General features: G+C 45.2%; 1 protein-coding gene across 2 annotated transcripts in view; it reads left to right on the top strand.

Moving 5' to 3' along the window:
- The window catches only part of LONRF2 (LON peptidase N-terminal domain and ring finger 2), a 203,813-nt gene that overhangs the window by 110,825 nt on the left and 66,990 nt on the right, over nucleotides 1–25,998 (top strand). For both annotated transcript variants that reach the window (XM_078658018.1, XM_078658017.1), the window contains exons 7-8: nucleotides 565–679; nucleotides 16,238–16,359. In XM_078658018.1, coding sequence (XP_078514144.1) covers nucleotides 565–679; nucleotides 16,238–16,359 — 237 coding nt within the window. The remainder of the gene's footprint in view (nucleotides 1–564; nucleotides 680–16,237; nucleotides 16,360–25,998) is intronic.

Genomic DNA, 25,998 nt, shown 5'->3' with positions numbered 1-25,998 from the left:
GGTGCCTGTGGGTGTCAAGGTGTTAATATCTCCATCCGTCCTTGCTTTCTAAAAATGTCAAGGGTTCTTAATTTGTCACTTATTATTTAGCTGGTTGACTTCTATAGAGAGCTCTATAGTCTTAGATAACTTATGCATTGAAGTAAGAATTGGTCCTATGCTCATATTGCTAGGAACAGTGATATTATTCATGCATAGTGCTTAAAGCTCATGGAGTTCTGATAAATTAGGTTATTTGCATTTTTATTATATAGTGAAGAAATTCATAAGCAGTGTAAAGGGTATTGTTCTCTTAAGCCTACATTATTTCTTCTGACTACCCTTCTTTTTTATCAGAACTGTGTGATTTCTTGAACTAGATGATTAGACTGGAAATGGCTCTTCATTTTATATTTTCCATTACAAAATTGAAATGTGTAACTCGTATTCAGAACTAACCGCAAAATCAAACCTCAATGATTGAAGTAAAAGGCAAAAGAATGGCTTTGGTCCTTCATTTCTCCCAGAATAATTCTGCTTTCCAGCTACCACTAAAGTAACCATATTTTCTTGTATTTCATGTAGGCTGTTCTATGAGCCAGTCACAACGCCTTGCGGACACACCTTTTGCCTCAAATGCCTTGAGCGCTGCCTTGACCACAACCCACACTGTCCACTGTGCAAAGAAAACCTTTCTGAGGTGAGATGCTAAACTTATGTTTGGGACGTGGAGCAATTGTACCTAATTCTGAGCTGGTGATTCACAGATATGTGTACACAGTGTGTGCTTGCCTTCACGTGTGTTCTCTGTAATGTGGTAAGCAACTCTGTTTTGGACTTTTGTAGTACCAGTTTGTCACCCAAGGATGCAATTATTTTCTTGCAATTACTGCACCAAAGAACAGCGAGTCTCCAGCAATTGCTTCATACACCTTGCTGACCTGTTGGTGCGTGTGGAGAATCTCTGCCCTGACTGCTGCTTTCTCAGATAGCACCTCGCGGAACCCGCTTCGCGGGTCCCGCTTCGAGGGGTGTGTTGCCGTGGACCTTTGGACCCCTGAAGTTGTTTGCACAGGTGGAGTCTGGTAGGGCTGCGAGCTGCGGGACCGGGACTACCTTTCCCAGGAGTCCCCGCCAGCCCTAATTGCGATCATCTGGGCCGCTCTCCCTGCCCGCCCCCATCAACGAGAGTCCCTATATCATTATTCTGCTATGCCCGCTGCGCGGGAGCGACCCGGGAGAAGCCCGGGACAAGGGCGTGGCCGTCAGGGGCTGAAGGAGGCTGGGCTGGGCCCACTCTCTGACATCGCGCCTCTGCTTTGGGGTCACTGATTACACGTGTAAGCTATTTTGACACTTTGACTTGCTTAACTCTTAACTCACTGTCATAGTCTATTACTGTGACCTGATAAATTGTGCTTTTGGCCTATATTGTTCTTCCATTATTAAGTACACTGCCTGTTAAGTATGCCTTCCCCTCTGACTACCCCTGTCCAAAGCTCCCCCCAGCCCGAGTTGGGGCTAACAATCTTGGGTCCCCTAGACAAATATTTTAGTCGGGCAACTCAAGATATTGATAAGGAGATTGCTTTGGCGGAGCGACGTGCCGAGCGTAGGCTATCTATCGAACTCCTTAAAATTCCTCGGGAGAAACGGCCATCCTCGGGTTTCCCGGCATTGGTCCCTCCTCTATCATCTCTAACCCTGCCAGCGGTACTAGAAACGCCCTATGCTTTTCCCAAGTCACCGGGCCCATCGATTAACTTTCCTGCGGGTGACGATAGGACCACTTCGGTTCCTACCTCGCCCATTATATTAACTGATTTATCAATTGGTGAGGTAAATACTACCAAATCAATTGTGCCACTTCACGTGGTAAGTAACAAACCGTGCACCAAAAGGAAAAGATGCATTGCCCCGAAGAAGTGCTATCTTCCCAAACATCCCAAAAAAATAAGGAAAATTGGATTAGACTTGTGTACCCCTTGTGAGCCTAATGGGGTTGGCTCCGATGGGGTTAAGATCATTAGCGATGGAGTAACCCCGGCTTGCCATGCATCTAACCTTAGTGACCCTTCAACGGTGGGATCGGACGAGACCCAATCTCCTGCTCCACTACTGCTCGTCCAGTTGGAAAGGTTGATGAGGTCTCTCTTGACTCCAATTGAAGAACGAGTCAAGAGACTAGCTGATCGACTTGACGACTTGGAGCAGGCTACCCTTGATCATTTCTTTTCCACCAAATCATTAATCAAGTCCTATCCTAGGGTGGGGGATAGCAATAATCCTCCAAAATTAGGTAGACTGGCAAACAGTGTTTCTGCTGCTGAGCCTGTCCTCCCTGTAGTCACTACTATTAATAGGCCTCGGCCAACGGGTCAAGTCCCAAAGACTAACTTACACCCACTGGACAGCCGGGAAAGTAATAATCTCCATCCCAAAAAATGCCCTGATGTTGTAGACACGGGTAATAAAGACAGCTCCAAAAATAGTAACCGTGTAATGAATAATTCCCAACCCCCACCAAGCATTCCAACATCCCGCACTGTTGCTCCAGCCCCTGGCCCACCTGTTACACAACCCCCACCAAGCATTCCAACATCCCGCCCTGTTGTTCCAGCCCCCGGCCCGCACGTTACACTTCCAATGAGGGCCCCTCGCAGGACACCACCTATGAATCTCCCTCCAGATTCTTACCCCTTCGTTGCTATCCTCACCAATGTGCCACCTTTGCAGGTTGGGCAAAGAGAATCCTTCCAGATGCTGAAAAACAAGGTAATGCACTGGTTAAGGATCAATAGACCATTGCCCAGGGAAGTGGATGGGCTGATCATTGGAGTAAGAAGGACAGAGTGGATAGGTTGTACTCCCAAGTGTTTGGAGGGGGATTGTATTGTCGTTAATTTCCAGGATTCCAGGGTGGTACGCTTGATAACAAGACAACATTGGGGTATAAACAGTGCTGGAATTGGCGTTGTGGACCTTACATTCTTCTATCCAAGACCACCAGGTATTCAATTTGGCATAGTTCCTGAAGCAGGTTGCTTCAACAATCCCCCCTCTCCAGGATTTGTTCCTTTCACTGCACCCTTCCAACGGGGAAACTATTGTAATGTACCAACGTATAATTGTTTTGAAGTGATGGCAGATCAAGGGTGGGTTCATTGACCAAATGGAAATAATTCCCAGGGTCGGGGCTACGATGAACCTAAATTTGATTATACCATCAACAACTGGGAAAATATGAATCTTTGGGATATATGTGGGGAATCTGCATTAACTCTTTCGTTAACCGAAAATGTGGAGCAAAATGAAATCAGTACTAGCGGGGAAACTGTGAATTTGGAGGCAACATGTGGGGAGTTCTTCTCAATTTCCGGGGTATCTGTAAATGAAGATTTAATCACAACTAGTATTGTTGGCACTCTGGAGATTGTGCAAAATAATGAGGACAAAAATCTTGATATGGAGGGGCTTGTAGGAAATTTACCACGTCACTCTGGGGTGTCTACAAGAGCAGCCCTTATAGAAGGTCCCCGCTTAGGGAAGTTGGTCTCATGGAACATCGCGGGGTTGAGTAGCAAGCTGGAATCCCAAAATTGGATAAACTTCATCAATGGTTTTGATGTATGTCTATTCCAAGAGACATGGGCCTGCGATCCCATATTCCTCCCTGGCTACCTAAATTTTGCAATCCCTGCTAACAGAGGCGGCAGGGGCCGACCGATGGGAGGCCTTACAATTTGGATACGGCAAAGCTTACATGCAACAATCAAAGTGGTGGATTTGGGTTGCAAGGATATCCAAATGGTAAGAATAGCATCAGCACACTGGGGAGGGATAGATATTTACAACATCTATGCTAGGGGCAGCACCATAGGGAATTCACCCATCCTAGAGGCTTTGTCTACTTTTTTGGAAATACAGTCCTTGGGAAATAAGGTTGTAGTAGCCGGTGACCTAAATAGGACTTTCGAACCACTGGATAGCTCCGGTGTTCCTTTGGGGCAAGAGGAAGACATGCAGTGGGGCGTCCCTATTCTAAATCTGGCACCGGTTAAGCGATGGACGAAAGACATATTACAACTGAATGCCATTTGTTTGGAACAAGGACTAAGAGCCCTAAATGGGAGAACGAAGAGCGATGGGGAAGGCGCCTGCACATTCGACAATGGTCGATACCAAAGCCGGATAGACTATGTCCTTTGTAGCCTGAACTTGTGGCAGTTGGTATGCGACATGGAAGTTAAGAGCAGATTGGAGAGTGATCATAATCCTCTCTGTGTGACCCACAGTTGGTGGTTGGACCCAACAGGGAATTCTTCATCGACTGATGGCCCATTGCCTACTATGGCCAATGACATACGCAGACTTAAATGGCCGAGTGTATTGGCTAATGCAGAATCTATGGCATTTATAAGTTCAAAGGTAGATATTGCAATTACTGCTATGGAGGATGCAAACCCAGTAATTCCTGGGTCTAGGGAAATAACTGACATACATGACAGGCTCTTCTCCCTATTAAAACCGCACTTCATGAGGCCCCGCAAGACAAACAGGAAACAACCACTCAAACTAGCTAGGTGGTTTAACCACCAGTGCAGGACAGCCAGGTTAAATTTGGGCAGAGCAATTAGGAGCAGGGACAGGGCAGCAATCAGTGGTGCCAGGAAGGACTACAAGGTTAGTATATCCCTAGCAAAAAAAACATGGGATGAAAAGCATTGGGTTAAATTAAAGGAGGCTTCGGGGGCTAAGGACTCCAGGTTATTCTGGAATATTGTTAAGTGGGGTAGAGGTGGAACCCCAGACAAACCCGATAATAATGTCGCCGAGGGTGCTTGGGTGGATTATTTTAAACCCCAATATGCTGAGACTGCAGAGTTTAAGGATGTGGAAGCAATTTCGGCTGTATTTCCCACTGGGAACATATTTACCCTTAAAGAAACCGAAGTCGCAATACACGCTGCGCCCGGGGGGAGGGCCCGGGCCTAGATGGTGTACCCTCTGATGTTTTTACTAACGATAAGGTGAGGTGGGCCAGAAATGTATTTCTTTTGGGAAACGCTATAGCAAAGGGAACGTCTGTCCCTGAACTATGGAAGGGAGCAACCATCATACCGATATATAAAAAAGGGGATCGGTCTCTCCCGGTTAATTACAGGCCGATAAGCCTGATTGCCACTGTCCAAAAAGTGGTAGGGAGGATGGTGGTAAACAAATTAATAGATTGGGTTGACGAGAACAATGCCCTGTCCCCTTATCAGGCTGGGTTCCGGCGGGCAATAAGTACAATCGACCAGGTGTTTCTCTTTGCTCTGCTGCAGTGGGGGACGGTGGTGCTTGGCGAGGGCAGCCTGTATGTTGCTTTTGTTGACCTGCGGGCTGCCTTCGACCTGGTCCCAAGGAGAAAGCTCTGGGCAGTTCTGAGTGAAACAGGTCTTCCGGCTGAGTTACTTACCCTGATAATGAGGTTGCATGAGTGTAATTTCGCCAAAGTCCTAATGGGGCATGAATTGTGAATCATCTGCTGACTTCCCGATTGAGCGTGGAGTGTGGCAGGGGTGCGCAATGGCTCCCCTGCTCTTTTCCCTATTTATTAATGGGATAGTGGCCCGGATGCTGGACGCCTGTGTAGATACGCCTTCGTTGGCGGGCCTCAGGGTTCCGATTCTAATGTTCGCCGACGATACGCTAATTCTATCCAAAACGCCGGCTGGCCTCCAGCGAGCTCTGAATATCTTCGATCTCTTTTGTGGGGAGCATGGCCTAGAAGTCAACGTGGGTAAGACCAAGTTGATGGCCTTTACATCAAAACGTAGACCCCGGCTGAAGATATCTTTGAATAACTGTCACCTTGAGGTGGTCAGTGTATTTACCTATCTGGGGATACAGATTGCAAACAACTCAAGATGGTCTCAGCACATAGAAAAGCCTGTTCTGAGCCGCCAACAGACCTCGGGGGCACTTCGGGCGGAACACAAAAAGTCGAAGACTAAGCCAATAAAACCGGTCTTGGCTGTGTATGACGCCAAGGCTCTTGGGTCCACACTTTATGGGGAAGAATTATGGGGATTCGAGAAGCTCCTCCATCTGCAGCTATCTGAGAATAGATTTCTTAGGGGAATCACAGGACTCCCGCAGAGTACACCACTAATCCCACTTGGTCTTGATTTAGGGAGAAGACCAGTTGGCGACCAAGCGAGGTTGCGCCCGATTCTTTATTGGAGACGCCTCTGGACTACTCCGGAGATCCGGCACTACGCAGATGGGTTCTTGGCCATAATTAAAGCTGATACTTTCCATAAGATAGTTTGGCTAAAAAATCTCAGGACTGCCTTAGGCGTTCTTGGCCTCTCAAATCTATGGGACAATCCATCTGTGGAACCCTTCCCAAGTAAAAATACGATCAAAAGTCTATACTGGGACTGGGTAGCTGGAAGACTGGCAAAAAACGAGATCTGATACCATGACGGGGCGCTTTCTTGAAGTTAAACAATGTCCTGTATTAGAACCATATTGGGACAGTATCACTGGCCCAGGAGATAGGAAGCTTTTATTCCAGCTAAGATCAGGTGCCCTTCCTTTGAGATCATTGACTGGTAGGTGGAGGAGCTCCACCACCTCCTGCTGCCCAGTTTGTGGTGCAGCAGACGAAAGTATAGGTCACTTCTAATTCATGTGTATAGCTTATAACACCCCGAGAAAAGCTTGGTTAGCCCCCGTCTGCAGAAATCTAGGGGCAATTAGGGGTGTTGAGGCATTACGAATACTTTGTACCTCCACTGATATGCCTGTTGTCCTAGCAACAGCAAAGTACTTAGGGTGGGCATGGTCTGTTAGACGGAGGGCAATTCTTACTAATGTAAATTGATCAGGGTTCTCTTTGTGGGTTTTGTGTAATTATACATCAAAGTTTCTTATTGGTTATGTCTGCACAACTGTCTTAAAATTTTGTATAATATGAATTTAACTTTTTAAATGATGTATTTTAAATGCATGTTTGTGCTTTTATGAGTATAATTCTCGAATAAAGCTTTGATGATGATGCTTCATACACCCTACTACCACCAGCTTTGTGAAAGGACGATGAGAGTTTGGGTCAGACTGTCCTAGTGGATTATGCTTCTTAGGAATGCACAAGAAGTACATAAAATATTGTGCACAATATCCAGGTCATGCAGAAGGAACAATACACTCTATGAAGTACAGATTTACTATGTAAATTCTGTTACTCAGTGACACACCCTAGGCAGATAATGAAGCTAGGAAAATGTGCAAATGATAATAAGGTAGTCCACACTGTCTTCAAAAGCAATTTTAAGAAAAGCCTATATTTATTTGGCGAGTGCATATACAGCAATGGTTACAAACTTGTGTATAAATGTAATTGGTCAGGTGTTGGTAATAGCAGAGGTAAGGCAGTTCTTCGTTGGGTTACATTGCATATTTTTAAGGGGTAGAAAAAATGAACTAACTTTAAAATGAAGAGATAATATGAGGTGACCCCTTAGCCTGGTACACCACAGCTCTTATTGAGATTGATCTTTGAAACTGAAAGCAAACTTTTTGGACAATTCTGTTTATTTATTTTTTCAGTTTATTTTGGCATAAATACAATATTTCAGTCAGAAACATTGTATATAGCATTCGTGACAGTAGATGAAATAATTTTGGGTTATGTAGACATATAGTGAATTTAACAGATTAATTTCGGTAAATTATGCCAATACCAGAGTATGTTTGCAAGGACAACATGTAGAACACAGGTATTAAAGACTACGTCCAGCAAAGGATGTCTCTATATTTTAGATCGTCAGCGGTATTATCATACTCAACAAATATATACAGTCAATTAAGTTATGCCCTTCTTGGCTAAAGAATTATAAAAGCATAGATTATCAGTAAATCAAAATGCTATTTATACCTATGAGCCCATTTACCAACTGGGTGTATATATGACTTGTTCAGAAATATTACAGCAATCAGAAACAAGGATGATGTAGACTGACATTTCAACAGAAAATATCTGTTGGGTAGGGAATGTCCACTTCATGGTCAACCATCATCCCCTTCCCTGAGCGTCCAATTGCATGTGAAACTGATATCCTGATTTTTGTTTGACCCTGGCGTCACACTAATCTAGAGTGTGCTCAGGGGCCAGGCCTGTCCTTGGAAATTAGAGATCTAGACCCTGTTTGACGTGGAGGGACCTCCAAAGTGTGCCTTCGTAGCATGTGTAGGACTGCTGTCCATGACCTGGGTAAGGCACGGTGGAGGTGTATTGAGTTTTTGTGAATCCTTAGTATTACCAGGTCTTTTTCCTTGTGTTTGGAGAGAGCATGGTCTACTGACTCCTATTGTGTAATGGTCTGCTTTGTATGTAAAGCCCAGACCTTGTGCTGACTTTCCATGTGAATATTAAGGTAGTGTATGTCTAATAGGAGTGCTCCATGTGAGGCAGTAAGTCTCTGTGTGTGGTGATAGCCTGATTTGTGAGATCAATTGAATCTTCCCTAGGCAGTAGAATTGTAAATTCTGCGATCTTCTGGCTGGAGGGTGGCGAGCCAGACACAGAAGTGGGGAGGGTTGAGACCGGGCTGTCTTTTCAGCGAGGAACTTATTAACTAAGGCTAAGTGCTGCTGAATAATTTTTCCGGTGTATTGCCGTTTGATTAATAGTAGGGGTGGGCACAGCAGTTTTGTCTGTTCAAGGTGAGGGTGTTTCTATACTGGGGCTACCCATTAGTCTGTCCCTGATGGCTGCCTCAGGAAGGCAGATGAAAGCCAGCTGCAGATATTTCACATTCCATTGTGCTCTTGTTTTTGGGTCCTCTGCTTGGAGCCTGCTGTGAATGCACAAATAAACTGTTTGAGGAACAGACAAAAAATGACAGTTAAGACTAACCAACCAAACTGGTTCTAAAGCCTTAGACCATGAATCTAAATCCCCTTTCTGGAAAATGAGTATAAAAATGGCACACAAACCTCCCCACTTTGTTCCAGTTCCTAGTTCTTCTTGATTGAGGGAGGAAGTGCACAGCAGAGTACTCGAAGGATTGCTGTATGGTCAAGACTCATGGCTGCATGCCAGCCAGGCTCCCAGAGGTGGGGGGTGAGGGGGACATCGCCTGATGTCTACAACTTGCGGGTGAAGTTTAGGGTGTATTGTTTTGGAATGTTTTTGTCTGCAGTTGCAGACAGCTGCAGTTGTGGTTGTAGTGTGGAAAAGTCTAGGGCAAGAGCTGAGCAATGTCCTGGAGCATTGGGCAGAGCGGCATTGTGGGGGCCCGCAGGGATGGAGAGAAATGGAGGCCAGAGATAGCAGGCAGCTGAGGATAGCAGAGCTGCAGGGGCCTCAAGGAATGGTGCACTGCAGGAGACTTAAGGAAGGGGGCTCGGCAGGAGCTAGTAGAAATGGAACGATAATACATTCTGGAGGGAGAGTGCATGGAGAGGTTAAGAAGTACATCAGTCAAGCACATGGGAGAGTTCAAAAATCTTGGAGGAGTGGGTTATGCAGGAACATGGACTGAGGGAGCACTGGGGGAGTGTGGGGAAAAAGAGAGCTGCATTAGCTTGGAGGGACTGAGTGCAGCGGGATCCTGGAACATACCTCTCAACCTTTTGAGTTTCTAAATCTGGCGAGATTAAGAGATTTTGAAGAGTGATTGCATTAAAATCAGTAGCAATAAAATGTTTTTTCAGTCCAGGAAGGTTTGCAGGGTGGGTGATCCCATTCACGTTAATGGGCGAGATTTTGCTTACTTGAAGGGTGAAAGTGAGCCCCTGCAAGGTGCCACTCTTGAGATGAGTCAATTGAGCAGTATATCATGGAGGGAAGATGTACTGATGTCTGAAGAGTTGGATTAGTGGCAAGAGGAAGGAAGGGAAAGCTTGAAGGAGTTAGTGGGATCTGGGAAGTAGGATGGCGATTAAGGGGGCTTGACAGACACAATGCAGAAGTCAGAATTGAGAAAGAGTTCCAGGAATCTGGAGTGAGGTGGAAAGAGGCATGGCCCACTCCTTTACCCCTCATGCCCCAGTACAATCCCCACTGTGCAATACAGGGGGAGAAGCACCATCTCCTTTATACATCTGTGCTCCCAAAAATGTAATATCCCTACACATGTGAGCTAGAAAGGGGAGCCCATGCAAAAACAGTTTGTTCAGGGGGGGGCTTGGTGCTATAAAGTTTTAAGACCACTGCATTAGCTCTTTCTTCTAAATATTAATGAATGGTTTTGCGGTTTTCAGTGGTACGCTTGAGCACATCTCAACTATATCTGATATTTGAAAGTGTACAATGTTAGCTGAATTGGCTATGGCGGCTTCAATTTTCATGAGTGGTCTGGTGAGAACCCCAAGGTTTTGTACTTAAGGGACAAAGTTCATAGTCCAGAGAAAAGTGAATAGAGCAAGTAAAAGAGATGGGCGCTGATGAGAAAGAAAAGTATATGACCTCCGCATTAGAGGAGTTCACCATGTTTGAGCATAGTACCTTCCGCAGATGTATAATAGGTAGGCAGTTTGAGGTGCATAACTGAAGGTGAAGTGCCAGCTAAGGGGGGGGGGACAAAATAGGATTAATTGTAGCCAAGATTATATGAGAAAACAAAAGAGCAGATATTGTCAAAGAGCAATGGTGTCAAATGAGAAAAATGGAAAGCCACGGACACTACCTTGTGAGGCCTTAACTAGTAGTGGGTTTGTGTTGATGTCTTTGAGTCCCAGGTGGCCAGAGTAGTAGTAAGTGAACCTTCAGTGTGACTTTATGAGACTAGAGAGGAGAGTAAGGTCGAGAATGATAATCAGAAGTACCAAATGTAGTGCTTAGGTCCAGAAGTTTGAGTTTTTTAAGTTGGATAAAATTGTATTACTCTATCCCATTTAAATATGCAAAACAAAAGAAAGGGGTGGCATGCTTATATTTATCTTAGCCACGGGTAATTATTTGTGGTCACATCCCACATTGTTGTTTTGAACACCATTCCACCTCAGGTTGGACCCAGCAATATGCAAACCAGTCTTGACTGAGCTCTAGTACTAACAGTCCAGTGTGAAGAGCCACGCCAGGTGATGTCCTCCGTGAACTGCAACACAAGTGACCTAAGACCAGTTCCACCTTGATTGGGGTTCTTCAGTCAAGTGTAGCTTGGTTCCAGTGGCACAATGAACATGAGACCAACATCTGGACATACCTGTCATACTTCGAAATAATCTACACAAAAAAAAGTGATGAGTGAAATGATTAAGTGAATCTTAGCCACTGGTATTCACTCAGGCTGCATCCCAGTCCATTGTTATTTTGCACAATATACCACCTCAACGCATAGCACACATTGAGACAAGTTTAATGCTCTCTAACACATGAAGATTCTCTAGACAGGGTTTCCCCGTGTTTTTTTTTTTTTGGCAGTGCAAACTTCAGTGACCATAGTTTGTTTAAAGTTTGAAGTCTGTAGAGTTCCATTTCCTTGGACTGCCCATGTCCTACCCCGTTATAGTGGCACTGTCTTTACTTCATGTTCATTTCAAGTGTCCCTCTTTCTACACCACTGTAAATGGAAAAGTTTGCCATAATATGCGGTGTAACTTAATTGGTCAAAATTCGTAGTATACTAAATTAAAGGTTGTGAATTGTAGTGATTAACAGAATTGCCATTTAAAGACTTTAGCAGAGTGTTTATTCACCTGCTGATATGAATCTGCTCTGACTTAATAGATTTTTTTTGTAGAAAAATGAAGAACAAAATTCCATGCACTCAGTTCTTCCAGAGGTTCCCCGTGTCCAAAGTAGGTAGAGACTCATTGACCACAATGGTTATCCTTCTGACACTGCTGTATACATTTTAGGTATCGCCCATGCCTATACCCAACACCTCCATTATGGTACTAATCACTTTTAACCCCTTCCCTGCTGGGCCGATTCCGCCGCTGTGCGGTAAACAAAAGAACAGGGCGGGGCCGTGACGAACCCCAGCCGTCATCAGCACACGAGCACCGTGGAGCATGACGACTGGGGTTCGTCATCAGCATGGAAGGGGTTAATAGAATGAGTGACCTGCACAAATGGTACTACAGAAACTGTCTTCTACAGTACAATCTCCAAACTTCCAAACATATGATTGTTCTACCGTTTTACAGCACATAGTATCCAAGTTTGATCATTGAACTCTAGTTCTGGTGTCTGTGATGGTTCAGGCTGTATCAGTTCATGTGGATTTGCAAAGTATTTGCCTTATGACACAAAAAGGTTGCAAAGTGACTGCCATGTCCAGTGTTTATGATTCTGGAGACATGGGGACCTGTGATACACTGTAACAAAGGCAGAATTATTTACATGTCACTTCCCAGTTTTGGGTAATCCTGCATTTCCTAATAGTGGAAAGTAGGGTAGTTGGAACTTTTGTGTAATAAGTGGCCCATTTGAGTGTGGCAACTATGCAAAGTATGTAAATTCTTACTGTTAAATGATTTCACTGGGAAAATTGGGGGTCTCAAAGGGTCCAGCTACTAGCTATTTTCAAGATAGGCTGCAAGAGCCTATATGACCCAAGGGGAATTTGTTAACACTGTAGAAATGTATCCAATTTCAGGGCACTGCTATTTGGTAGAAAACTGATAAAATCATTTTACTAATACATACATCCTGTACTGTGACCAAGTGTATTTAGAGAAAGGGCTAAGTTGACTTGGGAGCACAAGTTACAAGTGATTAATGGAAGAAGGCATGCAAGCACTCTAGAGTAGTTGCAAAATATTAGATTGCAAGTTTATTTAATATATATACTTTATCAGAGCTTATTTTGATAGGCAGTTGCACTCAAAGTGTATGCAGTCAATCACCTAAATGTCTCCAGTGTGATAAACAGCCTGAAAACCCCTGGCACAACTAATTGGACCTTGTGTTACAATGCACTTTGTGTGATGTCTAATTTCCTTGGGGGGCTACTGATTAGTCTCTGAGGATATGCCTTCTTGGGAATCTACTTGCCACAAAGAACTTCCTGCCCGACCCTAAGTTATTATCACTGGTGTTAATCTTGGTTAGACTCTGATGAATATTTCTAACCTTAGATTCCTCACCTGTAGAATATCCCCCAGATTCCAGACTGAATCTGGATGGTTTCACAGCAGTGCTTCCTTGCTTACCGCTATCACTACTTACTTCCTGAATCTTTGAGCTGCTCTGCACCCTTTTTTTGTTGGCTTGAACTGAATTGCAGTGTGCAAGAGAACGATGTCTGCACCCCAGATTGCAGGATTCAAACCATGCCATGACTTCTGTAAACAGATGTCTGTGATGCGCCTACACAAGGAGTACCTCTTGTGGTTTGGGCTTGGGGCACAACTCCATGTCCTGTGAGGAATGTGCCATCATGCACCCGAAGAGGATCCAGAACCATGAAGTGAAGCTGTACATTGAAAGAAGTCATGCATGTCCCACTCCTCCTTTAAGTTGATGGCGTACACCCATTCCCCCCTCTTGAGGCCAATCCCAAGACACATCCTCTTTTGTGGTAAAAGGAATCTCGTAAATCAGAGTCCAATTCGATGCTGAAAAACAAGAATGCGAAGACTCCACCCCATCCCACCACTCTCTACCTAAGAGAAGTTCTGAGGGCATCAGTGTTACACTTGATCTCGCTTCTGGTCTCCTATTGAGGAGCCAATGCCACATTTGTTTCCGATGTGCCTAGAGTACCCTGGACCATCGGTAATGTTGCAGCAGGTCGTGACCTTGAAGGAGGCCATGCACCTTATTTTTGGCACTTATCTGTCTCCCTCTTGTGAGCCTTTAGGCCCCTAGTATCCAATGGAGTCCTCTTTTCTGTTTACTGCTAGCAGATCAGTATACAGTAAACAGTTTGAGCCCTTGGAACCCGCCTCCATTTCTCCACTGACTGTGATGCCCTCCTCTATTCTGGGTCCAATACCTGTGCCAGACCATTCCTCGTTGTATATCCTGATGCGCTGCCACCGGAGGTGGATCCTGTGCTGACCCTTGAGCCGAATCCACCTCGACCCGGACCGATCGTGCACTGACCCCACTCAAGTGTACCTGGTTCCCATACAATCCACCCTCAATTACTTCACTTGCTGTTCGGTTCTGACTCTGACTAGAGATTGACGCTGCTTGAAGATGATGATGAAGATGATAGAGATGATTTATACCCACATTATGATGATGACAGTATATGGTTCAGTACTGTAGGACTTATTGGTCTGAGCCCACTCCACAAACTGTCTATATTGGGGCGGTACTGTTTGGAATCTATTCTATGATTTAGGAATCTGCACTTGGATATATCCTTCAGAAGATGAAGATACTCCTCTTCAGTAATGCTATTTCTGGTGGATACTCTATCCAACCACAGATTCCTCACTACCCTCCCCCCATCTCACTATTTGGTAGAGTGTGCTCTTTGCCCTCTATAAAGGTCCCAAATTATAGATTTGCACTCTAGTACTTCTAATTGTTTTGTGCTCTGCACCCAGGGGTGCAAAAACAGTCAAGCAAACTGACTTTGGTGCAAAGAGGTGGCATATATATGCCGCTCTGCTCCATCACTTTGAGGGTGGAGCGAGACCAAAGTAGAGCCACATGGCGCCACCTGGTGGTGCGCAGGATCACAGCTGTGAAAACCCCGAACGAAAGACAATACCGACGCCCGACGCCCCGAAGGCCTTTTGGCCTTGTAGAAAGAGTAATTATATATATTCCTAACTTGAGCTAAGAAAGTCCATCCGAACCCGATGGCGGAAAAAAACAATCTGAGCATGGAGGGGATGCCCATGCGCACTGTAGTCCAGGGGAGGAGCCACCTATCTCGTGATACTTCGAAGACTCTTCCAGGACAACAATGTACAATCATCCGGACCCAACACTAGGCGGCGATCTATGCATAGAAATAAATGTCAGCAGCCCTACATGCCAAGAACAGATGCATGCTGGTAAGTAGCATATTCCTTCCAGTCTGGAACCTGGGGGATTTTCCACAGGTGAATAATCTTTGGTGGGGTAGAGTATCCACCAGAAAGAGTATTACCAATAGTAAGTAACTTGTTCTTACCATGACGAGGGCATCACACTCCCTCTTCAAGCACTGTGATTAAAAGATGCTGCTCGATTTCTTATTGATTCGATGCATATTCTGGACTTAGACTATTTTTCAGATTTTGTGCATGCTGCTAATTTCCTATGATTAATTTATCATGCATTTTGAGACTATCTATATTTGCATTTTGCAGAAAGCAAATGAGAAAGGTGGATTACTCTACTGATTTTGGTATTCAGAGGTAGGATGTGTGGTATGATTACTTAACTATGAACAAAGAAACTGAGCCTTCTATTTCTTCTTAGTATGCATTATACAAATCTTCTCATGTATAGTGTAAAGTGACAGACAATCATATAGACATTATTGCCGTTTAAGTATGGTGTACTGTTCTTTTTTCATTAACATACTGCTAGACAACACTATAGCAGTAGAGCTAGGAAGGCTACTTGTGAAAGTACTATTTCATCCTAATTTCCCCTTGAATTCAGCCTTCAATATATATATACTACTTTGGCCCACATGATTAGGGGATCATGCCAAATACTGACACATGGCATTATATAAATATACAGAAATTCTAATAAAAACATTTGTCTTAATTGCTAATTGTTCTGGAATCCTGCACATAGGCATTGCTTAATTTGTAAAAAAAAATAAAAAGTACCCAGGCCCTCGTCAGGAGGCCATTGCAGCTTGCTCTACCCATTGCCCCTTCCAGCACCGCCAAAGACTAACACAACCACTAACCATCTCACCCTACGAGTGTGACAATTTGGACTATTCCAGACACTAAAGCTGTAAAAATGACATGGACAGCAGGCATGTCATTTTTTATGTATATTTAGTTAATAAACAATTGTTGCTGTGACCATCTCTAATTTAGACAAACAATGCTGTCATGTAAGAGACAGTTATAAGTGACAGTGTTGAAAATTAAGTGCTGGTGCGGACTTCCGGAAACCACTGGCTCAAATTAAGCACTGCACATAAACATAGATATTTAGAGTTATAAAATAAAAGAAGATAATGGTGGAGAGCTAGGATTACAGGTGAGTAACTTTTCCGTCTGCTGCTGATTAGTTCCCACAAAGACTTAGTTGACCGTTCATAAAAGTCAAATCTGCAGCACTTTAATTTGCATTTAATGGTTGCAGTTGTCCAGTTTATTCTATTGGTGTGTTGTTTTTCTATAGTTCTTGGCAACCAGAGCCTATAAGAAGACTCTCCTAACGGAAGAATTGATTGTTAGGTACCTGCCAGAGGAACTGGCTGAAAGGAAGAAACTGTATGAAGAAGAAATAAAGGAACTGTCAAAGTGAGTATTTCCGTGCTTTGAGATATTTGATGACAAACTTATATTTCATTATCTGCTTTTTACCTCCTCCAGTTCATGAGCGCTGTCATTCGACATTTTGTTCATGATTTGGAATGCTATTTGTACTGTAATGAGAAGAGCTTGCTATTTCCAAGTAATATATGTAGTGTAATATGATTTAAATCTCATACCAGGCGCTGATTACAATCCATAAGGTTGAACTTGGTAAGTTTGAGAGCTAGTATATGATTAGTGCGGACAGAAAAGAAGATATCCTTAAAACAGTTAGGGATTTTGCACAGATTTATACTTCGAATGCAGGATGTGCATAAGCTATGTTCTGTATCTGAGATGGTGGCAGCCAAGAGGCGATCTTCGGACTTTGCACAGATTTATACTTCGAATACAGGATGTGCATAAGCTATGTTCTGTCTCTGAGATGGTGGCAGCCAAGAGGCGATCTTCGCGGCGCAAGGTGAGGTGGCCTACCACAGCGCTATGAGAGCAGAGACTGTCCCCCTAAGGAAGCAGAGGTAGGAAGAGGAGGGACTGGCAAAACGAAAGGTTGCCTGTTGCCCCGGCTGCTGGCTGAGCAACCCAAAGACCTAAGGCCACCCAGGAGGCTAAGATGCTAAAGGGGCGGATACGGGGCTCACCACTGACAAGGTCAAGATAGTGGGGATAGCAGAGAGGCTGGGAGAGATTGCCCAGTATAGTGATTCAGTGAGTGGCTGCACCGTGACAAGCAGACAGGAGGAAGATCCCCAGGGCCCCGTCTCCTGTGCTGGGTTGAGCCTTTTGCTTATTCAGAGCCTTAGCCTGTGACACTGAAGTCTCTGGAGGCTTAGCGAAAGGTGATGATAGCCACAGGAAACTCAAATGAGACAGAAGACCATGGCACATCCATCTGGTCACAGTGTAGCAACTGCACACTGACCCCTCCCTCATAAGAGACAAGAAGGGATGAGACATTCATGATCTGCTTGAGAAAGGGATGCCAATCAACTGAGATGAGGCTGCAACAGGTCCAGAACACCAGACCGTAGGCCAGGGAATTGAACTAAACTTAGCTGCCCCTCGGACCGGGCTTAGAGACCCCACCAGTCATCCTGACGCACCTCCTGCAGACCTTGCAACACACGGTGTGAGAAGTTGGCCTGGCATATGCTGTCCACTATTCTAGTGGGCACCTTGCACCAGTCCAAACAACCCTTATTGTGGTAGGTTTGAAGACAACCTATATAGAAAGGTATCCTAGTGGTAGCTGTGGAGAGGAGCCTTCAGGCTAAGTCTTGGAGGAATGTAAAGCAGCTTGTTTTACCAGTCTATAATCTCCAAACGAAAGGACAACCACACCAGGTGTGTATATCTTTGAGGCTAGAGGCAAAATTACATTCAGTAAACTTAATTAGCACGCAGTAAATTAACACAATATACGTTGAGCCCTAGGGGCGTACCAAACCATATTTTAAGAAAGTGGTATAAAACCACGACTAACTTAGATACAAGGCCTAGAGCCTTTAGAACCGCTGGGGTCACCAAGAACCACCCAAGGTAGTGACACAGGGGAACCACGGGGACGCGTACAGTGTCTAAACATAGCCGCAAATCACCTTTAACTTCTATGGGGAAAGTCGCGGTTGGAAATTTAAAGATTAAGGACACTTAGAAGAGGACTTGGAGCAAACCCATTTAGAACTAGGAGGCTCTAGAGTCAACACCCATGGGAGCACTGGAGTACTCTAGTTACCTCACCCAGGGAAGCCGGGTGCATAGGTGTCTTTTGATGTCTGGTTTCGTCGTTGAGTTCAATGGCGAGTTGCTGCAAAAGTGCTGCTGGCGACCAAGAGGAAAGTGTCTGGGTGGATCCAAGGATGGAATGGAGATGTGAAGAACCTGAAAGCAGAGGGGACAGAGTCTGGGTCACTTGCCAGTGACCAGGAAGTCAATGAGCGGATGTGCACCGATGTCGGGGGATTTCAGGTGAAGAAGGCGAAGCTTGACTCTTCAGCCACGAGGCAAAGGAGGCGTCGACAACGACCAGGTGCTGGGTTCGAGCTGTCCCACGAAGGATATCGAGTACTGCGGTGTCGGTTTCCGGATTGGACCCAACAAGCCTTGGCAACAGCAACCCACGCAGAAAGCAGGGATTGGCTTCGGTGCAGACCAGCAAGGTCTGATGGACTCACCCCTTGGTGGGGAGTCGGGGCACTTCTGGAGCAACCAGGTGAAGCCCAAGGAAAAGAAGAGTTAACTTCAAGGGGACCCACCAGTCGACGGACCAGGGATCGCGAAGGGGCCTCGAGCAGAAATGCTAGAAGCGGGCTCACGGAACACTCGTGGAGTGTAGGCCCACAATCTTAGGTGCAGATGGTGCTCGGGGCTTGGACTACAAGTAGCCCAATGCATAACTGCGGGAAAGCTCTGGAAGTTGATGCACTAGCAAATGTGCATGGTCTCCAGGAGTTCCGGTCCCACGTCACTCGTGAGGGCTGCGGGTCCCAGCTTTGCTAAGATCTTGTGTCGGCCTCTGAGAAGTCTAGAAGTCCGTGTCCTGAGTCGCAAATACTTTGGGTTCCGGCGGGAGCCTTGGAAATGCAGACCGGCAAGATGCTTCTTTGGTGCCTGTTTGAACAGGGGAGTCACTCCTTGACCCCAAGGGAGATTCTTCCGTCTTCTAGTCATGTAGAATGTTGAAGTTCCAGGATATAGGTTGCAGAGTTTCGTCCAGGTGTAAACTGCAGTCCTAAGGACTGAGGTCCCATACTTATACTAAGAAAATGGGTTGGACATACTCTGGGGCCCACCTATAGGAGGGTCTCGGAAGAGGGATGGTTACACCCATTCCCTTTATCCAGTTTCGCACCAGAGCAGGGGCTGAGGGCCCCTGCAACCGGTTTGAACTGGGATATGCACAGGGACACCAAGTGTGCCCCCAGCACTGTCTGAAAAGCATTCTCTGAATGCACCCACCCAGCCCCAATACACTAAAGCCTGTCTGGGAGGTGGTTACACCTCCCTGTGACAGGAAACCTATTGTCCAGATCTCCCCTGCTGGAGTTTCGTCCAGCAGCAGGAGGTCAGACCCGTGTCTGTGGCTGCAGCATCCATTTTGTGATGCCAGGGCTCTTTTAAACTATTACCGGTTAGGTCAGTGTGTACATGTCTCTCCCTCTAGATGGGTGGAATTCTACCCCCGCCGCCAGGACTTGTAGGATTCCAAAGTGTTTGACACCAAACACAACATGTTTCCATGCAGCAATTCCAAAGTTAGCATTCACCGCAAGGTTATAATGCACTTAAGAGTATATGGACTGGCTGCATCACAGAACAGCTACAGAGAATAGAGTCCAAAAGCTGCAGAGGGGTCCTGCTCATGCATGGGCACCCTCTCACACAAAACCAAGCACTCTGCCTTCAGGATTGATACGGCCTGCCAAAGGAGTGACTTATAGGTTTATATGTGTCAGTGATTAAAGGTAGATATAGGTAACCTATATCTCAGTAACGGGTGCATGCACCTCCTTACCCATGCTGCAGTAGCAGACCTGTGGTGTAATTTGGAAGGCTTCCCAGGGGTGGCATAATATGTGCTTCAGCCCCTGGTAGGCCTCTGGGGTACCTATGCCCTTAGTACCTAAGGTACCATATACCAGGGTTTTCAAGGAGCCTGCCTCAGCATAAGGGATAACCACAAGGATAACCCCAAGGGGGGTGGAGAAAATACAAACCTTTGTCAAAGGACCCTAAATACATTCAAGGAAACACAGTGCCAGACGCCATCATTGTCACCACGTCAAGAAGGAGGAGTAATGCTCACTCCTCCACTGGCCCGCCTCCAGAGAGAGAAAGCAAAAGACATGGTGGGTAGAAAGATTAAGAGGGAGGCAGCAGCACAATGGCACATTGCAAACTCCAATGCCCTCCTCAATAGATATGGCCACCAACAATGGGATGACATTGAAGCACTGATGAACATGCTCCAAGAAGAGGGTGAGAAAAGAGCAAAATCCATCATACAGGAGGGGAAAAAATAGCAAACATCTGTCTGAAATCAGCCGTAGACGCAGCGGATACAGCCAGCAGACAAATGTGCACAAGCACAACGGTAAGAAGGCCCTGCTGGCTCCGAATCGCGGGCTTCAAGCAAGAGGTCCTAACATCAATAATTAACAAACCCTTCATAGGAGACGCCCTGTTTGGAAGTGAGGTAGATGAAAACCTTCAACAAATTATGAAGGACAATGAGACACCTAGGGCTCTAGGAGCCTGCAACAGAGGGGCACCTTCAAGATAGGAAGTTTAACTTCAGACGACCCACAGGGCCGCGGACCGCAATCAATCCAGCAGTCCGTATACCAAGCTTGGCAACAGCATCCAAGGCAGCCCTTATGAGCAGAGGAAGAGCCAGGGAACAACCCTCGAGAGTGGGAGGAGCAAACTCAGTGACTTGCCCACAACAGAAGACCCCACACAACACCAGTGGGAGGCAGAATAGCGCACCACCTTCTTCAATGGGAAAACACCACCACAGACAGTTGGAGTCTAAATGTAGTACGCCACGGCTATTGAATAGAACTGACAAAACAAACACCCACCAAAGAAGAAGGGGTTCCAAAGAACAGAACTTATACAATTAAGACAGGAAATAAAGGAACTCCTACCAAAGCAAGCAATCGAAATGGTACCAAGGAGGGAACATTACAAAGGAAACTATTCACCTTACTTCTTGGTACCAAAAGAAGATCGCACGCGAAGACTCGTCTTAGACCTTAAATTCCTAAACAAATTCATTCGCACCCAGCATTTCAAAATGTCAACACCACAGGAAGTAATCCCACAGCTACTAAATGGCGATTTCATGGCAACAAAAGATCTGAAAGGCATCTACCTTCACTTCACCATGTACCAAGCTTACAAGAAATACCTCTTGTTCTTCCACGAGAACACTCACTACCAATTCAAAATCCTGCCCTTCGGGATAAAATTGGCACCAAGAGTCTTGACAAAGTGCCTAGCAGCAGTTGCTGCATCCCTAACTAAGAAGGAAAGGAATCCACGTCTATCCCAACCTGGACGCCTGGCTGGTGAAGGCAAATTCAAAGCAAAGGTGTTACACACATGTTCATCAGGTGATCACAACACTGCAAAAATGTTTTTCAATAAACCACAAAAAGTCATCAACAAAGCCAGAGCAACAAAAGACCTTCCTAGGAGCAAGATAAAACTCCAAGGTTACACGGGCATATCCGACCCAGCGAAGAATACAAGCTATCGAACAAGAAACTCGCCTCTTCCAGAAGGGTCAGTCTCTGACAGTGAGCACTGTCATTCGTTCCTCTCATGACTCATGTATGCCTCCACATGCACCATCTGCAGGAGTGGCTATGCAGTAGTTGGTCACAAACCACAGGGAGTTGGGAGGATCTAGTGGTTGTAACAGAAAAGGTTCAGACCGAGGTACAATGGTGGGCATCCAAGAACATAACACTAGCCAGTCAAAACACCAACTCCCTCAGTGAGCATCGCAACAGATGCGTCCCACAAGGGTTGGGGAGCGCATTCAGGAAACCTGAGGGTACAGGGTCAGTGGAACGATGCAGACTCCATAAAGCACGTCAACTTACTAAAGATTAAGACTGTGTTCCTGGCACTAAAGGCATTCCAAGCCCACATTGAAGGGAAGACAGTATTGATCGGAAAATACCACAACAATGTTTTACCTCAACAAACAAGGAGGAACAAAATCATTCATCCGAAGCAAACTAGCCCAGGAAATGGGCCAATTCAAGGAAAATCAGACAATTCTCCTGCCAGGAAAGGACAACATTAAAGCGGATCAACTTAGCCGACAAAACAGCAGCTCACACAAATGGGTGATAAAACAAAGTAGCCTGCAACAGGTCTTCAACCTCTGGGGAACTCCAGAAATACACCTATTTGCAACAATGGAGAACAAAAAATGCCAATTCTTCGCCTCCAGGTTTCAACACCACCTATCAAAAGGCAATGCCCTGTCACTAAACTGGTCAGGGACATTTGCCCATTTCCTCCAATTCCTCTACTACAAAGGGTTCTGGGGAAAGCCAGACAACCAGGAACAAACCTAATAGTCATAGCCCCTCAATGGGCATGACAAACCTGGTACTCAAGCATACTCAAACTATCCAGAGGACAGATATTCAAATTCAAGGCAGACAAGGACCTTCTCACAATACAAAGGGGTCACATTTTTCACCCAGAACCAGGGACACTCAGCCTAGCAGCTTGGCGCCTGAACACAGAGTTTGGACATTTGAACTTACTGCAAAGAACAATATAAATGCTAAAGGAGGCAAGAAAACAGACCACAAGACAATGCTACATAGCTAAGAGGAAACAGTACAACATATGGTGTACAGAAAACAACACCCTAAATTCGATTTCCACAGAGGAAACAGTGCTCATATATATCACACACTTGCTTGACAGTAACATCAACTTCTCAAGCCTCAATGTCCACCTGGCAGCAATTGTAGCATACACCAGGGGAGATTCTTGTAAACGTTTCTTCACAGTACCAGTCATCAAAGGATTTCTGGATGGGTCTAAGAGTATTGCACCCCCAAGAAAGGCACCAGCCCCAATGTGGAGTTTAAACACAGTCCTAACACAGCTAATGACAGGACCATTCAAGCCAATGCACAAAGCAGAACTTGGATACATCACTATAAAGACTGCCTTCTTAATGGCTATAACATCTCTACGGAGAGTAAGTGAACTACAATCATTAACGATTGAGGAATCATACATGCAAATCCACAAGGACAAAGTTATCCTAAGGACAAACCCTCAATTCCTACCTAAGGTAGTAGGCAAATTCCACATGAACCAAAGCATACCGCTACCAGTCTTCTTCAAAAACCCACAAATAGGACTAGAAAAAAGTCTTCATACCCTGGGCGTATAAAAGACTTTACTATCTGTAGGAGACCAAACAATTCCGTAAAGGCAATCAGTTGTTCGTCTCTCACTCAAAGTTCAACAAGGGAGCACCCGTGACAAAAAAGGGACAATTGCACATTGGACTGTAGAGGAAATTCAAGTATGCTATGTCTCAGCAGGAAAAACTCTAAATACATGGCCAAAAGTCCACTCAGAAGGAAAAAAGGGGCAGCCCTGGACTTCATGGCCAATGTGCCAGTAGACACCATATGGGTTGCAGCTACATGGGCATCCCCACAAACCTTCACCAAACATTACTGCGTGGATATACAGATGACTAGAGAAGCTCAAGTGGTACAAAAGGTACTTCATCATCAAATAACTTCATTTTGGATCACAAGGATCTTACAAAGTACATAACAACGCAGGTGAAGACAATATAGGGATAGAAATCATTTTTAAAAGTGAACAAAAATTCAATTTAAAACTATTTTAAAAGTACATAGAACAATACATACAATACATTTAAAACTTTTAATCCATAGTGCATGCCAGAATCTGGACTAATCAAAAACTATCACTCTACGGGTGTCAGTGGATAAAATTCTCAATACCTCAAGATAATGGCCAGGACCAATTAATTAACACAGGGGAAAATCAACTTGCCCCTTAGAATCTTATAGCGAGGACAAAAAAATAACAAATGAGCCATGGATTCAGAACTGGCCTTGCGCTCTGGACAAAGATCATCAGAGAAAACCTTACTACACCACTTGTTACAAAACAGTTTGGTGGGTAAAGTCTTGTATCTAAATTGTAGAAATAATTTGCGTGCCAAAGGGGGAACAATTTCATCAATAGTTTCGTCATAAAATGGAGCAAATTTAAAATTCATAAAATCCTGGTTCAGGGTACCCACCGATTTGGTCATCTCCTTCCCCATTATTATTTCCCAATAGATCGCTTTAAACCTTCACTTTTGTACAAGGGACAGTCTTTCAGGGGTAAACCAGTACTCTTCCATCCCTAGTCTCATCAGTAGATTTCTCAAGGAGCTAAACCATGGGATGGAGGTTACCTGAGGCTGTTTCAGGAGGCCAATAAGGGGCAAGCTCTTTAACAGACCACTAACGATGCCAGAATAATATTAACTGCTTGTAGTCCAACTTTCGGGCCAGTTGGCTTTTGGCCAGGTCCAGAAACATTGGAGTCAGGTGGGTGCTAATGGGTAGATTTAAAAGTGATCTTGAAAAACGTTTTTCTACGGTAGAGAGAAAATCTGTATTCCCACTACCCCACAGTTTAGCATCATAAAGAGTTCCCCCTTGGGCTTTAATATTGTTGTTGTTGTAAAGGCTTTATTTCGATACGTAAATATCTTAAAAGCAATACATTACAAAATACAAATTCAGGGTTTATAATTACATACAGTTATAATTCATAAAACAATCAGATAAAAGGAGCAATAAATAATTAAAATAGGATTAAATTGAGATGGAAAGCCTTTTTGCTCGTATCATTCAAGCCCATTTAAAAAATTTGGAGACAGCACAGACAATAAAGGGGGATGTATCGGTCGTTAAAATGCGGAGGGCCACCAGATGCTGTCTTGTGCCCAGGAGCCTACATAGAGGTAATAGCCAGCGTTTCCTTGGGGCACGGTAGTCAGGACATTAAAAAAAGAAATGTGCCACCGTCTCAACCCTTGTCAAACACACCGCACAGAAAGCTGAGGGCTGGGAGATGGAAGATCTCCACCTGGACACCAAGTCGGCCAAAGGTAAGGTACCCACTCTGAGTTTGAAATAAAGAGCCCTGTCCAGAGGAATGGAAATTAAGTCCAAGTAGGGCTCATAGGCTACCACATCTTTGATTCTCAGAAATGCTGCAGTCGAATTGCAGTGGCGAGGATTGCGAATAAGTTTGGTGGCTACCCAATCCCAATATATCTACTTCAGGGTGGCTTTGGGAGGGGCGGAGCGAGTAGCCCAGCATTCTTCCAAGCCCAACTCCACTAACAGGCTCTTGATGTCTCTCAACCATTTGATTCGATGCCATCCTTCCGTTGCAATTACCTCAGACAGACCTGCTGCGTAGGAAGTTAGCTCCGGAACCCTCCACAGGCGGGCCCATAAAAGCAGAGGCCGCAATCGCGCCTGGTCCATGATCGATTTGCAACCCATGTCGAGGAGCACTGGGACTGTAGGTGTGCTTGATGGAAGTAGCAAGAGTTCTTTCAGGAATTTGCTTTCTGCCTTGCCCAGTGCCTCCAGGTTTGTGGAACCCCACAACTCCGCCCCATACAAAGCCGCTGCCACCCCTCTGGCTTTGTAAATGTCTATAGCTGGGGAGATACAATGTTTAGGGGAAGAACGATGTTCCCTGAGAATGGCACCAGTCACCCTTTTGTGATTAAGCAACATCTTGTGGATGTGTGGGGTCCAACTCATGGAGTTGCTGAGGCGGATCCCCAAATAATCAAACTCAAGGACCCTCTCCAGCGGGACGGAGTTTAGAATCGGAGGTGGCCCTAATTTTTTGGGCGGGTTCATAGTCAGGAATTTGGTCTTATCGACGTTAATTATAAGACCCCTAAGGGAACAGAACTCCTGGAAGCGGGTAAGGAGCTTTTGTAGACCCTGCGGTGTTTTAGCGATGAGCAAGGTATCATCGGCAAAAAGCAGGGTGGGGATCCGGGTGCCCGCCAGGGACGGA

Source organism: Lissotriton helveticus, chromosome 8 (genome assembly GCF_964261635.1).
Source record: "Lissotriton helveticus chromosome 8, aLisHel1.1, whole genome shotgun sequence".
Lineage (NCBI taxonomy): Eukaryota > Metazoa > Chordata > Amphibia > Caudata > Salamandridae > Lissotriton > Lissotriton helveticus.
This window is presented reverse-complemented; position numbering and strand designations above follow the sequence as displayed.